General features: G+C 49.1%; 11 protein-coding genes across 11 annotated transcripts; 6 read left to right on the top strand and 5 right to left on the bottom strand.

Annotated features, from left to right (window-relative positions):
- Positions 1-112: 112 nt before the first annotated feature.
- Positions 113-2,026, top strand: OT_ostta02g00470 (Tetratricopeptide repeat-containing domain; the record flags this gene model as incomplete). Its single annotated transcript, XM_003074739.1, has 1 exon — positions 113-2,026. One exon carries the CDS (start codon positions 113-115, stop codon positions 2,024-2,026), a length of 1,914 nt encoding a protein of 637 aa, XP_003074787.1.
- Positions 2,027-2,564: 538 nt separating this feature from the next.
- On the top strand, positions 2,565-3,045 carry OT_ostta02g00480 (Zinc finger, RING-H2-type; the record flags this gene model as incomplete). The annotated part of the gene is made up of 4 exons (XM_022984976.1): positions 2,565-2,606; positions 2,662-2,874; positions 2,930-2,962; positions 3,013-3,045. The coding sequence occupies 4 exons, from the start codon at positions 2,565-2,567 to the stop codon at positions 3,043-3,045; spliced, it is 321 nt and encodes a 106-aa protein (XP_022840672.1).
- A 30-nt stretch (positions 3,046-3,075) lies between these two features.
- Positions 3,076-3,938, bottom strand: OT_ostta02g00490 (GINS complex, subunit Psf2; the record flags this gene model as incomplete). The annotated part of the gene is made up of 7 exons (XM_022984977.1): positions 3,076-3,186; positions 3,239-3,325; positions 3,375-3,455; positions 3,506-3,667; positions 3,724-3,747; positions 3,801-3,860; positions 3,909-3,938. 7 exons carry the CDS (start codon positions 3,936-3,938, stop codon positions 3,076-3,078), a joined length of 555 nt encoding a protein of 184 aa, XP_022840673.1.
- A 554-nt stretch (positions 3,939-4,492) lies between these two features.
- OT_ostta02g00500 (P-loop containing nucleoside triphosphate hydrolase) lies at positions 4,493-6,154 on the top strand (the record flags this gene model as incomplete). The annotated part of the gene is made up of 1 exon (XM_003074743.1): positions 4,493-6,154. The coding sequence occupies one exon, from the start codon at positions 4,493-4,495 to the stop codon at positions 6,152-6,154; it is 1,662 nt and encodes a 553-aa protein (XP_003074791.1).
- A 91-nt stretch (positions 6,155-6,245) lies between these two features.
- On the bottom strand, positions 6,246-6,680 carry OT_ostta02g00510 (unnamed product; the record flags this gene model as incomplete). Its single annotated transcript, XM_022984978.1, has 2 exons — positions 6,246-6,566; positions 6,615-6,680. 2 exons carry the CDS (start codon positions 6,678-6,680, stop codon positions 6,246-6,248), a joined length of 387 nt encoding a protein of 128 aa, XP_022840674.1.
- A 552-nt stretch (positions 6,681-7,232) lies between these two features.
- Positions 7,233-8,213, top strand: OT_ostta02g00520 (Acyl-CoA N-acyltransferase; the record flags this gene model as incomplete). Its single annotated transcript, XM_022984979.1, has 1 exon — positions 7,233-8,213. One exon carries the CDS (start codon positions 7,233-7,235, stop codon positions 8,211-8,213), a length of 981 nt encoding a protein of 326 aa, XP_022840675.1.
- Positions 8,214-8,279: 66 nt separating this feature from the next.
- Positions 8,280-9,347, top strand: OT_ostta02g00530 (unnamed product; the record flags this gene model as incomplete). Its single annotated transcript, XM_003074748.2, has 1 exon — positions 8,280-9,347. One exon carries the CDS (start codon positions 8,280-8,282, stop codon positions 9,345-9,347), a length of 1,068 nt encoding a protein of 355 aa, XP_003074796.2.
- A 1,548-nt stretch (positions 9,348-10,895) lies between these two features.
- OT_ostta02g00540 (Ureidoglycolate hydrolase) lies at positions 10,896-11,504 on the bottom strand (the record flags this gene model as incomplete). Its single annotated transcript, XM_022984981.1, has 4 exons — positions 10,896-10,909; positions 10,961-11,140; positions 11,194-11,273; positions 11,323-11,504. 4 exons carry the CDS (start codon positions 11,502-11,504, stop codon positions 10,896-10,898), a joined length of 456 nt encoding a protein of 151 aa, XP_022840676.1.
- Positions 11,505-12,862: 1,358 nt separating this feature from the next.
- On the top strand, positions 12,863-13,888 carry OT_ostta02g00555 (P-loop containing nucleoside triphosphate hydrolase; the record flags this gene model as incomplete). The annotated part of the gene is made up of 1 exon (XM_003074750.1): positions 12,863-13,888. The coding sequence occupies one exon, from the start codon at positions 12,863-12,865 to the stop codon at positions 13,886-13,888; it is 1,026 nt and encodes a 341-aa protein (XP_003074798.1).
- Positions 13,889-13,932: 44 nt separating this feature from the next.
- On the bottom strand, positions 13,933-15,094 carry OT_ostta02g00562 (Translation initiation factor IF6; the record flags this gene model as incomplete). Its single annotated transcript, XM_003074751.1, has 9 exons — positions 13,933-14,022; positions 14,071-14,184; positions 14,236-14,349; positions 14,402-14,514; positions 14,570-14,638; positions 14,701-14,745; positions 14,801-14,886; positions 14,940-15,017; positions 15,066-15,094. The coding sequence occupies 9 exons, from the start codon at positions 15,092-15,094 to the stop codon at positions 13,933-13,935; spliced, it is 738 nt and encodes a 245-aa protein (XP_003074799.1).
- Positions 15,095-16,386: 1,292 nt separating this feature from the next.
- OT_ostta02g00580 (Photosystem I PsaL, reaction centre subunit XI) lies at positions 16,387-17,234 on the bottom strand (the record flags this gene model as incomplete). Its single annotated transcript, XM_022984982.1, has 3 exons — positions 16,387-16,894; positions 17,018-17,070; positions 17,181-17,234. The coding sequence occupies 3 exons, from the start codon at positions 17,232-17,234 to the stop codon at positions 16,387-16,389; spliced, it is 615 nt and encodes a 204-aa protein (XP_022840677.1).
- Between the last annotated feature and the right edge of the window lie 2,329 nt (positions 17,235-19,563).

A 19,563-nucleotide genomic window follows, 5' to 3' on the forward strand; every position in this document is an offset into this window, starting at 1 on the left:
ATCCGATACGAAGTACACCCGTGCGGTCACACCGCCCTGTCACGACGAAACTGTTGCACGCTTGGAAATATGACCCTTCTTGAAGGATCTTGAAGGAGGTCGTTCCACAAGGATGCGAAAGAACGAGCTGAGCCAGACGGAGACGTCCGTGAGTTATCGCATACTGCACGAAAGCGCAGCAGGGGAGTGCTGCGCTAACTGCCTCGGGCGATTGAAAGCGACTCGTGAATTCAACACTGAAGCGCAAGGCGTGAGGCATGATATGACGAATGTTCTTCTCTGTCCACGGGGTCATAGTTGCAGAGAGGTATTTTGCTCAACAGACTGTGTCAGACGTGCACTAGAAGTAAGTGACCGCAGTGTCTATGGATGGCACTCCTTCGTGTGCGAAAACGATTTAACGGAGTTTTATCAGTATGCTCGCCAATCGAATGAGAGTTTTCTAATCGCTGCCAAAGTACTGGCTAGACTTGCGGCGGCTAACATGGCTGGATACCCTGCACTGCAGTTGAAGTCTTCCTTTCTTGAGCAGTTTCAACTGAGTCATTCATGGCCTGAGGTCGCCGCCCGATCCCTCTTTGAAAGTCGCGTGAACTATCCAGAATTCGTCGAGCGCATCAAAGAATCTGAAGATCAAATCAGAGATGTATGGGAACTCCTCTCTACACATTTCAGCAACTTGTCTGAACTTGGACGGTGTGGTCGCGAACTTGTCCAACTCTTAAACTTACATATGTACACAGACATATTAGCGTGTACGCAAAGGTTTGTATGCGCTTTTAGTACTGCAAAAGTCTTAAGGAAGCGGAAGAGATCGGTAGATGCAAAAACGAAATATGCTGGTCATCAGCAGACCCAGTCATATTTTCCGGGAACTATCATTTCTTGCTCTCCGTATGAGACGGGTCTATATTCTCAACACAAGCCGACAAAGATGGAGTACTCTGGACTTTTGCTGTCATCAACACTTGGGAAGTTCGAGCACAGTTGCATACCGAACGTGCAGATTGAAGTGAGTTTAAGCCTTTGTGCTGCTCCGTGTGAGTATGTCGCCCTACGAGATATTGGAATCCAGGAGCGTAAGACTATGGCACATGTCCCTCTCGTTTCAAGCATAAGCCATCGGGAACAACTTATTCTGAAAAGAAATGGTAAAATATGTAGGTGCTGGCGGTGCTCATGGGAACGAGAAGAGTTTCAGCAGGTCTCATGCGAACAAATGAAGCTCCTGGCGTATCAAGCACAGGAAGAAGGTCGAAATTCGGATGCAGAGGTGTTGTTGTACTGTGCGCTAACTCTTCGACCCCAAGATCCTGATACTCTTCATTCTTACGGTGTGACGCTTCTTAATCAGGGGAAATGGGGTCAAGCTCACGATATCTGGCGGCGAGCCTTTCAGCTCAACAGAACTCACCATTGGCTATCAAAGCAGGCAGTGAAAGATCAGTTGTATGCTGCGCGAAGCGATGAGTCATTATTTTTTGCTTCATTTAGGACTATAGCAGTGGATGAAATCTATCTCACAACGAGCGGTCCACTTGCTGCAGTTTGCCCAAGCTGGGTAGAGGCTGCTGAAAGTGTAGCTAGGTCTAGAGGAGGTTGGGATACGGCTCGCCATAAGGCAGTACCGACAACTGATCTCCCTATACATGAAATACCTGGTGTCATGGAGCAATGGAATCGCCTTTTTAGTGTGGTTATTAGTCCTTTCATAAGAGACAGGTTCAGGCTACCCACTAGTTTTGGCACACTGTATGTTCATGACGCATTTGTCGTCAAATACAATGCCAACGAAGGACAGCGAGAGCTACCCGTACACACCGATCAAGGTCAGTTTTCTTTGACCCTCGCTTTGCATGATACGCAGGATTATTCGGGCGGTGGAACTATTTTCCCTGAGCATGAATGCATTGTGCGGCCGAGGTGTGGAGATTTTGTCGCTTTCAGAAGTTCGCTAACTCACGGTGGGGTGCCGATCACGGCTGGCGTTAGATATATTGTTGTTGCGTTTCTTTACTACGCCTAAGTATCCATCCTGTTCATCATCTTGATCGGTTTCTGCAATTTGCGCGAGTTTTTGCCGCTTATGAAATTCGACTCCCAAAAATAGTGTTTTTTTGTGATCGGGGATGCACGGCGTACCCTATTTCGGCCGAAATAGGGTACGCCGCGCACGCAATTCTACCCTATTTCTTTTTTTTCGATTGGGTCGTGACCAAGGACAATCCCACACCTCAGTGTGAGGTCAAAAGTGTGATACAGTCACACACACACACACTTTTCCACGTCGAGGGTCGACCCCCTCTCCTCAATCATCAGTCCTCATTCGTCAACTAAACCCTAGAACTGCCCGTTTTTTCGGGCCGGCGCGCTGTTGTGCGTGAAGGGCAATACCCGACGCTCACGTTTCGACTCCACGCCGTTCGTTTCGCACCCAAGTATACTTGACGAGCCCGATAGTCTGGTGCGCGAACACTTAGAACGCCAGCCTACATCGAAGGATTCCTGCGCTCGTTTCATACAAGTTAAAGGTCGACGCAGTAGTTGGAGCGTGCGAGGATCAAATGTCGTGTACGACTGCAGACACGCGCTTTCTGCTGAAGAAGGCGAGTGCTCCCATCGGAAATCTTATTGAGTACATTGCTGAAGTGAACCTCGTAGTGGTCAGCGGTAGCTGTCTGGTCCTGGTCAATTTGCACGGACACTTGTGCCATCTGTAGGAACAGTCTTCACGAAGGGAGCATTGAATACCAAGCAAACCCAGCTGCATCATCCGATGACGGTCTCAGCATTGCGTGGGGTAACTGTGGACATGTTTTCCATCTCGATTGTATCTCGAAATGGCTAAGGACACGCAGTAACTGTCCACTTTGCGTACGTTGCTTATAGACACAAGTGTTCTTCCTACTTACACGTTTTCTACCTCTAGAACAAAGAATGGGAGTTCTCCAAGGTTGAAAAGGTGCTCAATTTCATCTAATAACTTCGATCGGTACTAACATGTTTTGATAGATACAACTGCCCGCACTTGGGCTTGATAGATAACCGACAACGGTCACCAGCGACAACCACACCTCATGATACCTTTGAAGCCAACAGTTCGTTGAAGTTATCCATAGCTGCGCAGGTGAAGCGTCTTATCGAATTGAATTCCGAGCACGCCGTCTCAGATGGCAGTCGATAGCCCTAGCAAAGTTTTGAAAATAGCTTCTTGTTTAACTGTTGTGATTAGACTTACCTCCTCGATCGTTTCCCGCATAGTATCATGCCGGAGTAAACGGAATGCTCTGCGTATTTTACTCTGCCTAAGAGAAAGGATATGCTCCTCGTCAATGGATTAGCTTCGTGCGGTTCGAGTGAATCAACACATTTACCAAGTGCACGTGCATAGACATATCTTCTGTAACATATTTTGAAATACAACGAGCTTGCTCGATGAAATATTGAGGTAATGGCTTTTGAACGAATATCAATACGAAAGTAGAAACGAGTGAATCTTACTAACCTGAAATCCCTTCGTATCCGTTTTTTCGTTTTTTTGGGTTGCCAACACGCTCTCTGCTGCAAACCAGTCTCCAAGCTCAACAGTACATTTCCCATTCTCGTTCAGCGCAAGGGCGAGCCAACATGGCACAAGAACCGGAACGTTGGGCATGAACGGTCCAAACTGTTCGTTTGTATTATATTAGGCATTGAATACGGTCGCGTTATAAAGAAGCGCACTTCATCTGCCAAGAAGGGAACTCTCTGGTCAAGCAGGGTCAGACTGTTTGCACTAAACTGGCCAGAAAAACGCTCACGTCGCATCGGAATCGCGGCAATATTTGGACCATTGTGTCCTGTGCCACGTACGATGTTTCCTATACAAAGGCATCAACTTGGTCAAGCACGTGTCTTCAGCAAGTTACCTCGGGTTTAAACGTTCGTTCAAACGACATCTCGTGGTCCGGATCGGCCGAAACGTTTCGAGATCTTCGTGGTGGATGAAACGATCCGGCAGTAATGTACCAACGACGCGCTATCGACGGGATTCGCTTCCCGGCGACGCCTTCGAGTTTTGAAACGTTCAGCTCTTCTCCTCACACCAACGGACGTCAACACCGGGTAGGGTGAGCGGCGTAAGGCGAGGGGCGTGGCTAAATCTCAGGCTGAAGTAACTATTTTTTCATTTTATACATATATTGTAAGCTTAAGGTCATATTGGTGGTCTCGACTTAGCGTGTTCGATGCGTAAAGATCTGAGGTTTACTACTAATAACCTACGCGACTATACGTACCTAAATCGACTGGGTACAAACTGTTTGCTCATACAAAATGCCTGGTACACCGGTACGCTGGTACAGTACCAGGTGCAGCAGGCCTAATCTAGGACTGCTTGAAATGCCCGGCCTTATCGATTCTGTTCAGTTTGGTAAAACACGACGCGTACTAAGAGTTTACGCAGCAACATCGCGTGTTCTAACTGGCGACCTCTGTAGAAAAGTCCTCCTACATGAATGACAGCGCCAAAGCAGATGTTAAGTCGAGTCTGCAAAGGTTGAGCGAAGGACTAGACTTGAGTTCTAGATCTTCCGCAAGCAACCGGGTGAGCGGCAACAAGAGGGCTAGTTCTACGGAAAATCTAAGGATTAAAGTTGCTCGCATCTTATCAAATCAACACGCCACCGAAGATAGTGTAGAGCGGCTCTGGACTGACGAATTTTCCCCTAGAACTGTTACTGATTTAGTTGGTAACAGTAGTGCCATCAATGTGCTTCGTTCCTGGCTTTTACAATGGTCAGCTAGAAAATTTAACGTACAGTTGAAAGGACAGGACAGGAAATGTATTTTAATTAGTGGACCACCTGGAGTTGGCAAAACAACTACGGCAGTGCTGTTGTGCAAAGAACTTGGTTTGCAGACGTTGAACATCAACGCCAGCGATTCTAGGGGTAAGTCTGGGAAGGTAGTTGATGGTATAGCGGGTACTTTAGCGAGTGCAGTGCGGGAATTTGTGACGAACAAGTGTATTGGTTCCGACTCTGAGCAAACTGTGAGATCCGCTCTCATAATGGATGAAGTTGACGGCATGGCGGGTGGTGACCGAGGTGGTCTTTCGGAGTTAATTGACATCATTAAACAGACGCGCATCCCAATAATATGCATCTGCAATGATCGTTATTCACAAAAGTTGAAGACTCTGGCAAACTATTGCGTCGATCTGCCTTTTCAACGACCAAATAAACTCCAAATTCGAAAGTATGTGGTGCAGCTTGCGAACTCTAAGCGTCTACAAATCGACCAGGATTCGGTAGATAGCCTAATTGAAGCGAATAATAATGACTTGCGATCAATCATAAATCAGTTGCAACTTTGGAGTATGGGCGCAATACTCGAATCAAAAGAAACAAGTAGGGTGAAGAAAGATGTCTCTCTCGGTGTTTTTCAAGCAATTGATGTCATGTTTCGACCGTCCGTTCATGGCACGCTCGATGCTAGATTAAGTCTGAGCTTTACACATGGAGATCTTTTATCCTTGTTTGTGCATGAGAATTATCCGTGCATGCGACCAAAGGATAGCGTCAGTGACTTGCAGCGACTTGTCCACATGGCGGCAGCGGCTTCACGTGTTTCGGAGGGGGACGTGTTCGCGAGTACTATTAGTAGGACGCAAAACTGGAGTATTCTACCATCGGCCAATGTTATTGCATCTGTCTTGCCATCTTCGGCTGTTTCTGGTGCCAGAGAAATATCTGCTCAGGGAGAACGTAACACTCATCGGTTTCCGAGTTGTTTGGGTAGGATATCGAGTAAGTCGAAGTCACAACGTCTTTTGCACAAGACGCATATGCATGTTTGTGCAAGTGGTATACTTCGTACTAGCGCACGGGAATTCTGTTTAAGATATATGAACCTGGTGAGAAGATTGCTGACCCTGCCTCTTTTTAGTGAAGCTCGTGGCGGCAAAGAACTAGCAGGCGTAGAAAATGTGCTTGATTTTATGCATACTTACCACTTCACGAGGGAGGACTGGGATGATATTCAAATTTTCACAAGACTATCAGGAAAGGGTCCCTTGTTTGAAAGTCCTGGCGCACAAATACATACGTCGGTGAAGGCAGCGTTCACAAGAGCTTGTAAACACAGTCTGAGCTTGAGCACGAAAGCGACTTGAAGGGGGGGGGTTCGGCACGCAAACGTGCTCACATGGCAAAGATCATCACAACTGTGGTTCTTTAATATGAAACAATCAATTTACAACGAACTCACGGCCAAATCGGATATCCTCTTCTACTGACAGAAAAATTATCGCCATAACTCTTGGGCCTGTGGACTTCTCGAACTCCTGGTAAAATTGAGTTATGAAAGTGCGCTTTGCGCAGCGGAGAGACACAGACAAACTCGATATTACCATGGCGAATGCTATCTGCGGGAGAAGTGTTCCTTCCTGTTTGGTTCAATCGGTCAGCACTACCTGTGCTGGTCCAACCCTGCAGTGCGTTGGTCCACGTGGGAAATGGTGAGCATTGACGCCACTCAGCTGTGCTCGACGGTTGGAATGTCTCCGGCGAGTTCACCTTGAACATCTTATCCAATTATGTCAGGAAAGAAAGAGAGGAGACTTAACGACATACACCGGTTGAAAAATAGCGTATCGTTCGCCCGATCGAGACCGCGACTTCCTTACGGAGAGTTTGCATCGTTCGCCGCGCCGTTATGCGCGAGTTCTAAAGAACGTCGAGGAACAGTACCCAGTAGAATCAGATCGAAGCTCGGTGGCAGCCTCTCACGAGTGCGCCTAGCTCGTGGCATAGTGACGATTGTTCCCTCCTGAGGTGACACCGGCGTCACATGGGAAATCATAGGGTTCTTGTGCCAGCTGGGGTGGGAATCCGGGAATTTTCACTACTGTCCTCCATATCATGGGGAACTTGATGGTCTGTGACTCGTCAAGAATCAAACTTTAATTTTTATCGCGGATTAAAAGATTTTACATATACTTGTGAAGCGCCACAGTATTTTACATGTCGAAAAAAACGTGCGTGCGCGAACTTTTGAACTTTTTTGTCGGGGCAGAGTGTGAGCATGAGAGCTCAGGGAAGGACTGGACTCCTCCTTGAGCGTCTTCGTAGCTCAAAGGGCTCGTCGTCGTCGCTCGACATGTCGCTGATTCCTTCTCACGGTGAGACGAAACTAAAACCTTTTCCCACTCTCAAGTCGCTGTTCGGGTTCACTCAAGCGCTCTCTCGAGCATGAGTCCTGGACAGGCGTTATCTTGCGCGGCGTCGGCGGTGCCCCGATCGTCTCCTAGAGCGCGAGCGCGCGGCGCGGCGACGGCTTCTGATCCGAAACGCCCGGAGATCGGCGCGAGGCGCCGACGTGCTCGTTCGCCGACGCGCGCGACCTCGGAAGTGAACGCGAGCACCGAGAGCGAGAAAGGCTCGACGAATGGCTCGATCTCGGCGCGTTCGTCGGCTCGCGTGCACGTGCGCGTGGCGGACACACGCGCGAGAGCCGAGGCGGCGGCACGCGTGTGCGGCGTTGCCTTCGCGCAGGAGACGCGCGCATTCAAGGGCGCGCGCGACGACAAACGACGAAGCGTATCGGAAGATGCAGCGAGTAGCTCGGGAGGTTTCTCAGGGACTGACTTCGTGGACGACGTGGTGGATTGGGTAGGAAGCAAGTTGGACGACTGGTATGCGTCGTCCATCACGAAGGAGCTCGCGCACTTGACGACGTTTCACATTGAGGAGCGAAAGAGAGCGGGAGAGGAGCTCAGACGAACGGAACTTCCGAGCAGTGAGAGTAATAATGTACGGAAGAATCGACTGCGTGCGAAGCGTCAGTGTCTGACGCTCATCTCGCGGTTCGAGGAGGGAGGCGGCTGCGAGGGTTGGATCGGAAGTGCAACGTTACGCGTGTGCACCCCCGAGGCGCTCCTTCCCGAGCCGTTTCCATCGATTAAACCTCGAGTACCATACGTGAGCAATGTCGCCGTCAGAGCTGAGGCTCGCGGTCGAGGTGCGGCGAGCTCGATGTTAGATAAGTGCGAGAGAGCCGCTCGCTCCTGGGGATACGACCACCTGTGGCTTCACGTGGACGTCTGTAACCAGAGTGCGCGCGCGATGTACGAGCGTCGAGGATACGTCGTATACGGTGAAGATCCATGGTGGTACGGTTTCGGCGGCATTCTTGGTCCGAGACGCGTCTTACTCAGGAAATGCGTGGTGTAATAAGTAATATCCATTCGAGCGCTCCTCTGTCGCCTCGGACACTAACCCCACTCTCGCGTCTCCAAGATGCCGATGTTCTCGCGCAAGGTCAAATCAAAAGCACGAACGGCTTCATCTCCGCCCAAGGATACCCCCGCGGTCGATCGGGAAGAGCCCAGCACTTCGTCCTCCGTCGTCGAGTCGTCCGCGATTCCAACGATATTGGCCCAAGCCGCGCCCGCGATCATCGGCGCGAGCCGCCTGGCTGCCCAGAGCGAGCCCTACGCCGTCGCCGCGTTCGAAGGATGCCGGAGAGCGTGGCGAACGCTTCAACCGTACCACCCGCAGGAGTTCGGACCGGCGATCGTGGGATTTCTCCTGTGCTTCTTCGGTGGATATTTTGCCACTCTCACGGCGGCGGTGGAGGCGTATCGAATCACCGGGTACACGAGCACGCGAAGCGCGCTGGTGATACTGTGGCGAAACATCGAGGCGGCGCAGCGAGCAAACCTGAAGGACGACGAGTTGGATGAGGACAACAACGGTATACCGGACACGCAGGAGATTGGCACTCGCGCGCTGGTGATTCGAAAGTGCGGTGTCATCGCCAAGGCGGTCGACCCCGAACAGCTTAGCGATGCGCTGGGTTCGATTTACATGGGCTTTGTTGCAGTCGTAGCGACGTTGCGCGTGCACTTCGCCGCGTGCGTCTCGCTTGGAGTCGCGGTGGGGGACATCGTGCACAACATCGTGGACGAGAACCTCACGCCGGCGCTGATGATGAGCACGCCGAAGGAGTATCAGAAATGGGTCGGGCCCGGGGTGAGATACGCGTGTAAAATCGTCGGCGTCGTAGCGGCGTGGTTGGTGCAACAAGCGATCACGGCGTATCATTCAGCGACGCGCGGCGCTCAGCTCCTCGTCAGAGGACTCCTCACGTACCTCGTTCGCCACAAGTACCTCTCTCCGAACTCGATCGACGAGAAGGGCACGGTCTTCAACTTGACCATTTTCGTCATCGCCATGACCGGATTCTGGACGCAGATCATGTACGCCTTCAAGCTTCCTTTTCCGCTCAACATCTTACTTATTCCCGTTCGGTTGGCCGAGTTCTGCCTTCGACTGTGTGTCGGCACCATGTCCAACGACCGCTGACCCGACCGACGCACTGAGATTGCGTCGATCGATCGCTCATCATGAATCATCGTCAATGACCCTGACTCCGCACTTGTATCGGGCTAGCTGATTTCTGCACCAGCCGAATTTCTGGTACGTACCAGCTGTACCTGCCGAATTTCCGATCGCCCAACTCGTATGGACAAACAGTATCGACCGGCTGGTACAAGTTGGTACGAGCAGGTACCAATGTGACTAGTCGACGAGAACCGCGACGAGAACCGACTTATTCCGCGCACTGTGTCTACGTATCGATTTCGTCTTCTACTCTTTGTACGGCGTTCCTTCTCTTGACGTGCTAACGTGCGATTTGAGCGCTTCTACCGCCCGTGGGATGACTGGCGTCGAGTGAACGCGGCTGATATGCACCGCGTGTACGGTCCCAACTTCGACGTCGCGAACTATACGTATGCTCCGGAGCCGCTGAATATCAACCTCATACTTTGCATCAAACACGGAGTGCTCTAGCGAAGCATTTCGAATATCATTTCGAAGCGCTGCGAGATAGTGAGGAACACGAAGTTCTCAATGAAATAGCGCAACTGTAAGTTTGTAAGTCGTGCTAGGTTGGGTAAAATCAGCATCACGATCTGCATCACGACCCGAAACTTCGTGATGGGCGTCAGCATCACGACCGTCACGTCGTGATGCCACCTTGGGAAATTGTCCGAGTGTCCGAATTTACACAAAAAAATACATGACAGATGTAATAGAGATATAATATGTGACGCATGGCCTGCACCACTGTTCAAGCTTTCACCAACCGTTTCGACGCGGGGTGCTAGGGTTCGAACAGTGACACATTTTACTTATATCATCGCTGTATTTCCTCGACATCGGTGCCGACATGTTGTAGTATCAGTCACGCGATGCCTATCAGTGATGTATACCTGTCAATATCAGTAAATAATACTCTTTACATACTCTCAATATAGCATCACGATCTGCATCACGACATCGTGATGCGCACCAGCATCACGACTAGATCGTGATGCCATCAACCTAGAAGTCGTGTGTAAAATGACCGAATAATGTAAGCTCAAGTACACTTGGTGATCGCGGCTTAGCGTGTTCTATGCGTAAAGATCTGCCGATTATTAAAAATGGCGAGCCCGTTGACTCGAACTATAGTCTACATGTCGTGAGTCATAACTCGTCACGTACTCAAGACTCGGGAAGGCTATATAACTGTATTTAGCCTGCAATAATCCTATCCTAACAAATAATAATGATGACATCATGTAAGGGCGACTAAGAGCGCCGATGATAACTTTGACCATAACTCCGACTCAATACAGAGTTATCGTCATTGGGACTAAGAGCAGAAGGGTTCGATAACTTTACACCCCGAGTTATGCGCAAATGACACAGAGCTCATTTCGATAACTTTGTCTTTGTTGTTACCGGTGCCACGAAAAATAAAGAATAACACAGGACATCTATGATATGATATCGTGAGCTATATACTCAAAATCTTCCCGAACGAAATGTCCCACATTTATCCTAGCTGCTAGTATGGGAGTCTCATCAAATAGTTTCAACTGAGTTCTCACATGTGTAGTCCTCGATGATGAAGGTAGTACTACACTCACCCACTGAGTAAAGGTGACTGTGACGATCATTGATATTTGTATCTGAAAGCTCAAGGTTTATGAAGTCGCGCGTGTTTTCCTGAAGGATAGTTAAAACAGCGCTGAAAAATCCACATTTGCCAACCTTGAATAATGGACCCGCATGCCACGTGCCTTTTTTAAGATTGATCAATGCATTACCTGATGCCATAGACGACTTAGATATGATTTGTGCAGATGCGTTCGAGACTTACCCGGAACTCGAAACACGCTTATATCGTTGCTCGTCGGAAAAACTGCTTCAGAAAATGTTGCACGTGCCACTGCAATATACCTGGGATCGAGTTAAAACGTTCTCGATATCATATAGTTGAATGGCTTACCACACTGCTCCTGAAATAGAGCCCAGCGACTGCGAAGATTTTGCGTGGTAGTTCATCTCTTGAAACGTCAGGCGCCCACCCTTACTTTGGAGACGCATGATGTATAGGCGGGGAACTCCATCTGCTAGCTCAAGTTGTGCGTCCTTTACGGTATCAGTCGCACAGGACGAATGTATCAACATTCAGTGTACCCGTTTGCTTGAAAATTCGGTGCCGTCTTCTTGCCACGTTACGACCTGAGGTATAGTTATAAACCAAGTGCCAGAGAAAATGGCAACTGCCTTTCCTGTCCGAAATCGACAAAATCGTCCACATTCAGCTGTTGTGGCTTCAGTAATACTGTCGTGCAGTGGACGACCGACGAGCGCATTGTCGGACTACAGAAACGACGCGCTGAAGCACTGTAACTGACGGATTTCGAGCTCCGAGTGAAAGAGTTCATGCGAGTGTTTTTTGTGTTTGATATTGATATCTTAAAGGTTCTCGAGCATTTGTTCGGCGTGTTGGCGCGAACGGTTCGGGCACTACCGGGTTCAATACGTGCGCTCGCGAGGCTGTGTGTTGAACGTTCGACAGCGAGTGTCGACGTTAGCCGAAACAGTGTTAAATTCACTAGGCCTGCTGCATCTGGTACCGGGCCTTATCGAATTCGACTCTTAGGTCGAGCCGTAACTAGTGGAATTTGCCCAAATGTCCGTTCACTTTAATCACACGAAGTCCGACGCCCTGGTTCACGACCAATGACTATTCCGCTGAGCTTATTCTTGTTCTTATTCTTATTCTGAAAAGAATAAGAATAGCTATTCCGCGTTTTTTGTAAGCTTAAGGTCCCGTGGTGATCGCGTCGTAGCGCGTTCTGTGCGTAAAGATCTGATGTTTCATTAAAAGTCTAAGCTAGCTGTCTCGAGCTCTTGAGTCTACACATTATGAGTTGTGACTCGTCATATACTTAGGACTCGTGAAGGCTATATAACCATATTTAGCCTGCAATAATCCTAACATTTTTGCTTAATAAGCTTTCGCTCCTTATTCTGCAAAATTCGTCCCTCGGGCGCGGACGATTCAGGATTCGTCAATTAGGGTTTGGTTAGGGTTTGGTTAGGGTTTGGTTAGGGTTTGACTCCCCGAAATTAAGCGGAATAGCGCGAAAACGTCCGAAAAATTTTCCTTATAGGGACTATATTCTGATTTTTTGCAGAATAAGAACGGCGTTATTCTTATTCTTATTCTTATTCTGCTAAGCTAAGCGGAATAGTCAGTGTTCACGACTCGTGAGCGCGACGAAGTTATCGAAAAGTTATGAAAATCGACTCTTAGTCGTTTGCGCATAACTCGGGGTATAAACTATAAATTTATCCGAGATGCGTAGCCAGACAGTCCGTAGACTGGAAGAAACTTGAATAGTAGACCGCAGGTACAGCTACAACCCAGCGGCGTGCTGCTGCACAGCCGAGTTCGAATTCACCTCAATTCGAAGTTGCACCGATAAGAGTGTGTACATATTAATATCAAAGGTCTTCACATTGTGCGCTGTACAGAAATGCCCGAGAAAGTTTCTGCTGAAGAGTCCACAGAAAAACATCTACCTTGGACAGAAAAGTACCGACCGCTTAATTTGAGTGAGGTTGTGGCGCACGAGACGATCATAGATGTCATCCGCAAATTCGCGGCTAATGGTCGCCTACCGCATCTGCTATTTCACGGACCGCCGGGCACAGGAAAGACCTCAACGGTGCTGGCACTTACCAGAGAGCTTTATGAGTCAAATCACTCTAACATGGTTCTCGAACTGAATGCTTCTGATTCGCGGGGTATCAATATTGTTAGAGATGAGATTCAATCTTTTGCCTCAACTGCTCGTCCATTCTCTTCAGCCTTCAAACTCGTGATAATGGATGAATGCGATAGCTTGACGAAAGATGCACAGTTTGCACTTCGCAGAATCATGGAAAAGTACGCACAGCACACCCGATTTTGTTTGATTTGCAATTATGCATCTAAGATTATCCCGGCAATCCAGAGTAGATGTACCAAATTCCGTTTTGCACCAGTTCCGGCGGAGGCGATGTTACAACGCTTGCGACATGTTGTTTGCAGCGAGCGAGTTCAAATATCTGGTGCTTCGCTACAAACTATACAGAGGCTTGGCGAAGGTGACATGAGGAGGTCTCTGAATGTTTTGCAAAGTTTGCATCTAGCTTCGACCAAAATAACCTCGGCAACCATTCATGCAACGACTGGGTTACTTGACAGGTGCGAAGTGCTAGAATTTCTCCAAGTCCTCTTTGAGAAGCCAATGAAGTCTATACTTAACCATCTATATCGTTTGAAGCTTGAGAAGAGTTTCGCATTGACGGACCTCATCAAGGAAATGTCCGAAACTCTCTTCAGCTTGCACATGTCGGTACAGGTTAGGTCACAGTTACTGAAGGGACTCGCTGATGTTGAACACGCGCTGAGTTTTACAAGCAGCGAAAAAATTCAGACATTATCATTGATATCGATATTCTTACACGTTCGACGTACGCTGACGACATCGGATAACGAAAACCAGCTCTCCATTTAATGGCTACATTGTTTGCTGTTCTGTTGACAGTATCACATACTGAGCTAGACAAGTGTGTCAAGAAGTGAAGCACGTATATCCCTCACTGCCTTGCTCGAGTCCGCATGGTGTAATTGGAAAATATTTTCGATGACCTATACTGGATGAAAAGAATGTTTATATGTTGAGGATTTTCACAATACCTGGATCTCTGTCGAAGTGGTATCTAGCCCGCAAAATGCAGCCCAGTCGTTCACAAGCAAACCGGCACCGAGGACATCACTACCACGATTGATCGTACCGGCTACAAGAGGGACCTGTAAATAAAACGTTAGATCCAGCCATCGTTTCAGTTCTGATGACCCTACCTGTAAAAGTGATGATAGCTCGTCCACTTCCAGTACTGATGCTTGTGGGTGCACGATACCACCCTGGTTGGAGAACTTACAGAAGCTACCAACCAGAACGTTACCTGCAACGCTCTATGGAATGGATTGAGTAGTCGAGCAAACGGCGTGAAGCTCATGAAGATACCTGTCGAAATACCTCAACTCCGAGAACATCTGCGACTATCTCTTCAGTTTCCTGATCAATATCTGGATGGACAAGCGCAACATGATCGTTACACGCCACACAGTTCCCTAGAGCTGATGCACACATGCGCTCTTGAGTTCGAGTGCATTGACAAACTGAAGATAGTACCTGAAAGTCTCTCCTCAGTCCGCTGAACAAACACCTCGTCTGGAAGAGAGTTCCGGATGTGCATCACCTCTGCGTGAAGAATTCACTTGATTAGAAATGTCAACGTGACGTAAAGCGATAATTTCTATCACCTTGATCGGTTGCCGAAGTTGGAAGCAGTAGACCATGCTTATTTCCTGTAAAATCCAACGTTCAACTCAACAAACTCTTTACTATGGTGGCGCTACGTACCAACGCTCAGCCTCCCCACTAACCGAGTACCTGCCAAGCTGGCCTTAACGATAGGTACTTCGCCCCCAACTTCCGCTTCGAAGACGCTTCACGACCCTCATCATCAGAATTAGAACAAACATGTAGCCAGTTCATGTACCTGTAAAAGTTTTCAGAACCGCCTATGGCTGCAAGGCAGTAAGAGTTTGTCAACGCGGCGAACACGCCTATTTCATTACTAAACGGAAACTTGAAATATTTGAGTACGACTAAGAGAAGGGCTCACCTATTCTCGAACTGATGGCGTGCTGCCATTACGACCGACGGGGAGCAGACAGAATGAGGACCGACGCGGCGGCGGAGTGCCGGGCGGTTCGCTGTGGAGTCTCACGACAACAAAAGTAGCCGCTGCTTCATATTTAGAGCTTTATTTTCACTTAAATTCCCATGTTCACAAGTATTGCTCCGCGGGTCACTATCACATATTGTAGTGACCATTCACTTATCAGTTTACAAATACAAAACCCGCTCGATGGCGCTCGATGGCGCTCGACTTGACGCAACGTGCGACGCACGTTGGCTAGCATCAGCATCACGATCTGCATCACGAGCCTAAACATCGTGATGGGCACCAGCATCACGAGCCTAAACATCGTGATGGGCACCAGCATCACGAGCCTAAACATCGTGATGAGCACCAGCATCACGACTGTCTCGTCGTGACGCCACCTTGGAGGAAATTGTCCGAGTGTCCGAGTTTACATAAAAAAATTACATGACAGATGTAATATAGGTATAATATGTGACTCACGACGTGCACCACTTTTCAAGCTTTCACCAACCGTTTCGACGCGGGGTGCTAGGGTTAGAACAGTGACACATTTTACTTATCACGGCTGTATTTCCTCGTCACCGGTGACGAAATGTCGTATTATCTGTAATCGATCGAGCGCGCGGCGACGCCCCTAGTGCGGCTCTGGGCGCGATCGCGTCGCGACCGCCTTCGCGAACGCGCCCCGCGACGGCGCCGAATGCGTATGCTCGATCCATGTCAGCTTGAGGCAAAACTCGCTCACATCTTTCTCGATCGCGTTGCCGTTCGCGCGCACTGGACCGCTCCAGCCATCACCGCTTGACTTGAACGTCCTGTTGAAGCGACAATTGTACAACACGAATGGCCTCGAATTCGTGTCGCACGTCGCAGATGGCTAAGTTTTCTTTGCAGCCTGCGCCAACGACAAGAGCGCCAAATTCGACAAGCTCGTCAAGTTCAGCTCCTAGGTGGAACAAGATCCAAGTCGATTCGTAACGACGGCAGACATTGTCGAAGCGATGACTCCTGGATATACCTTGAAACAGCACCCCGAGCATGAGTGTCGCAGACTACATGCTGTGCAGACACAAGTTTGGGAACATTTCCGCTTTCAAGAAACGTCCGCCGTCGCCACGGAACATTTTTGATGATCTCGGAAGACGAATGCTACGTCATAATGCTTCGCGAATCAATAAACACAGCGTTTGTGTAAGTTCTGTCGTTTGATCTCGTATTTCACAAGTCTAGCGGGATATGACGAGATGTTATGGTGGCAACATACCTGGCAAACGACTTATGAGTAGTACGGCAAGACTTGCGTGAGAACGTAAGACCAAGCAACACCGGACAGACCGCCAACAAGCCAGCCGGACGTAAAAGAAGCCCAACCCTCGGACGACTGAAGTGGATCTTTTGCGATGGTTCTGCCACTCAGCGTTTTAAGGCCGACCACTTCCTCACGCTGGAAAGCAGTCGCACCGTAAATGCTCAAGCAAGCCGTGAGAATCAACACCAAGCCAGCGCCGGAAAGGCAGCCGGCAAGCTCAGCTGCATCAGTGGAACGAAGAGGACCCAATTTGATGAATGGTCCAGTAACGAAGAAGCCGTGAGCAAGGCCCACTTCGACTCCCCGCAGTAAAGGAGCAACACCAGTGCGATAAGCTGGCAAGTTAGAAAGGAAGTTCGCAACATCCGGCGAGGATGTCACGGGCGTTTCAAGCATTCCAATGAAGGGATCACCATTGATGGGTTTGACAATTTGCACCTTGTCTGAGGAGGCTGAGACCTTGGTTTGTCTGCGACTTATAATCGAAGGGTGGAAACGATCAGCAGCTGGTCAGTATCACTTGTGCTCCGAGAAACTCGCAGCCATTCACCGCGGTCTTTCACGTCACGACGGAAAAAATGTTTTAATAGTAACTCACCTCGTTTTATTCGATCCGATCGCCGAGTTGCGGGGTCTTTCGGTCCTCAAGGACTATCGCGTGGAGGAAGCGCGTTTCGTCAGTCCATCAACTTTCAAGTGTGAGAGGATCCGTGATCGCAGTTTCGAGAATTGCCCACAGAATTCGAATAAACGAAATATACCTTTGCTCCGATGCATGATCGCACGTCGAGAGTAAGCTTGCTAGCCAGCACCATGACTGCGTTGTCGTGTGAAGTGGAGATACGGTGACGCGGGTGGATTCTCAGGCAAGCGCTCTCCGATTATGTTGATTACTCGGATAGTGCGCACAGTATAGGGGTGGGGGAAATTTTACCTGCAAGATGCAAGTGCAAAATTGCAGATGCAAATTGCAGGTGTTTTGGGGCGTCTTGCGCAAGAGATTAGGGTTGGGCGCCCGCACACGCGGGTGTTTTAAGGTGCTCATGTGTTCAACGGAAAAATTTATATATCGCCCCTTTAGAGAGTCCCTACATGACTGACGAGTCACGAACCGCCAAATACTTCATACATTGTGAATTTTAGCGTTATCATGCCATTGCGTCATACCGACTCCCGGGTGTTTCCACCTTGCGAAAATTCGTGAAAAACCTGATGCTTCAAAGTTACATGGCTTCAAGCGAAACGGACGACGCAGCCACTACGTCGTGACGAAAACGCCAGAAAGGGACGACAACATACCCATTTTGAATGCCTCGCATAGTTTTACAGCGTGCAAATCTCGATGACGCGTGGGATTGCCATCGCATTTCTAACTTGACGCTGCATACATGATTTTGTCAACGCGCCCTGCCTAAACCCTACCCAGGGTTTAGGCATCGCGAACAGTAACATCAATGGATCCCCACAGACACGTTCCGCCGTGTGCTTCCTTCCACACGACGTTTTGACTACGTGTGCCTGACATTTCTTGAAGCGGACACGTCGCCGCAACGCATTCCGAGTAGTATTCGGCGCGATGAACATTTCCTAGGGTTTAACTAAACCCTGACTAAACCCTGTATAGGGTTTGGAATACAACAGTTCTGGGTGACAGTGGAAGGCAACTGCGACATAAATGATGCAGTGGGCACACGTGTGAGTGTGCTAACGACGCGTCACTGCTTAATTCATGTAACTTGGAGTATATGTCACTGTTTGCGAGCGATTAATCATCTAAAGTTTGCGTCGCAACGCCTGGATGCACTCGTGTGCGCCACACATCAGGTTTTTCACGAATTTTCGCAAGGTGGAAACACCCGGGAGTCGGTATGACGCAATGGCATGATAACGCTAAAATTCACAATGTATGAAGTATTTGGCGGTTCGTGACTCGTCAGTCATGTAGGGACTCTCCCAAGCGGCGTGATATAAATTTTTCCAAATGCGTCAGTGCGTGGAAAACTTGATGCTTCAAAGTTACATGGCTTCAAGCGAAACGGACGACGCGGCCACTATGTCGTGACGAAAACGCCAGAAAGGGACGACAACAGACCCATTTTGAATGCCTCGCATAGTTTTACAGCGTGCAAATCCCGATGACGCGTTGGATTGCCATCGCATTTCTAACTTGACGCTGCATACATGATTTTGTCAACGCGCCCTGCGTAAACCCTACCCAGGGTTTAGGCATCGCGAACAGTAACACCAATGGATCCCCACAGACACGTTCCGCCGCGTGCATCCTTCCACATGGCGTTTTGACTACGTGTGCCCGACATTTCTTGAAGCGGGCACGTCGCCGCAACGCATTCCGAGTAGCATTCGGCGCGATGCCGCGACATAACCCTTTACATCAATTCTCCTGGAGGTTCTGTTACAGCTGGTATGGCTGTGTTCGATACTATGCGACACGTGCATGCCTCACTCACTCCCTTCTCTCCCACGATAAATTTATGTTGCAAAAGTTGCGACCCCCCTCGATTTGCGCTGAGTTGTAACTCAAGAAAAAAGCGCAAAAAAAGACCCCTCCACGAAATCACGAGTCACGAATGGTCTCATCACTTTTGAAACGGAGGTTAGTACATGATAGAGGTATAATATGCATTTCGGTTGTCAGGCGTGCTTTCGCGCGCGTCGACGCGCTCCGACGCGCGCGAGCGCGCACGTCGCGTCGCCGCGACGCGCGCAACGCACGTGACGTTTACATCTCAGCATTCCGTGGACGTTTCCGACGTCCGCGCGGTCGGCATCGCCGCTGACTCACGACGTGCACCACTGTTCAAGCTTTCACCAACCGTTTCGACGTGATGGAAAGACCGACGCGGGGTGCTAGGGTAAGAAGATGGTGATTTCAAATCAGGATGTCGTGATTTAGAAGGTGATTTCATATTGAGTGTATGTAAAGCCTATCATTTTTCTGATATTGACAGTGACAGGCGTCAAGTGACTGATAATACGACATTTCGTCACCGATGTCGAGGAAATACAGCGATGATAAGTACATTGTGTCACTGTTCTAACCCTAGCACCCCGCGTCGAAACGGTTCGTGCAAGCTTGAAAGGTTAAATCACGATCTATGGGTCGTGATCGTGATTCAAATCACG

This window comes from Ostreococcus tauri, assembly GCF_000214015.3.
Source record: "Ostreococcus tauri WGS project CAID00000000 data, contig chromosome 02, whole genome shotgun sequence".
NCBI lineage: Eukaryota > Viridiplantae > Chlorophyta > Mamiellophyceae > Mamiellales > Bathycoccaceae > Ostreococcus > Ostreococcus tauri.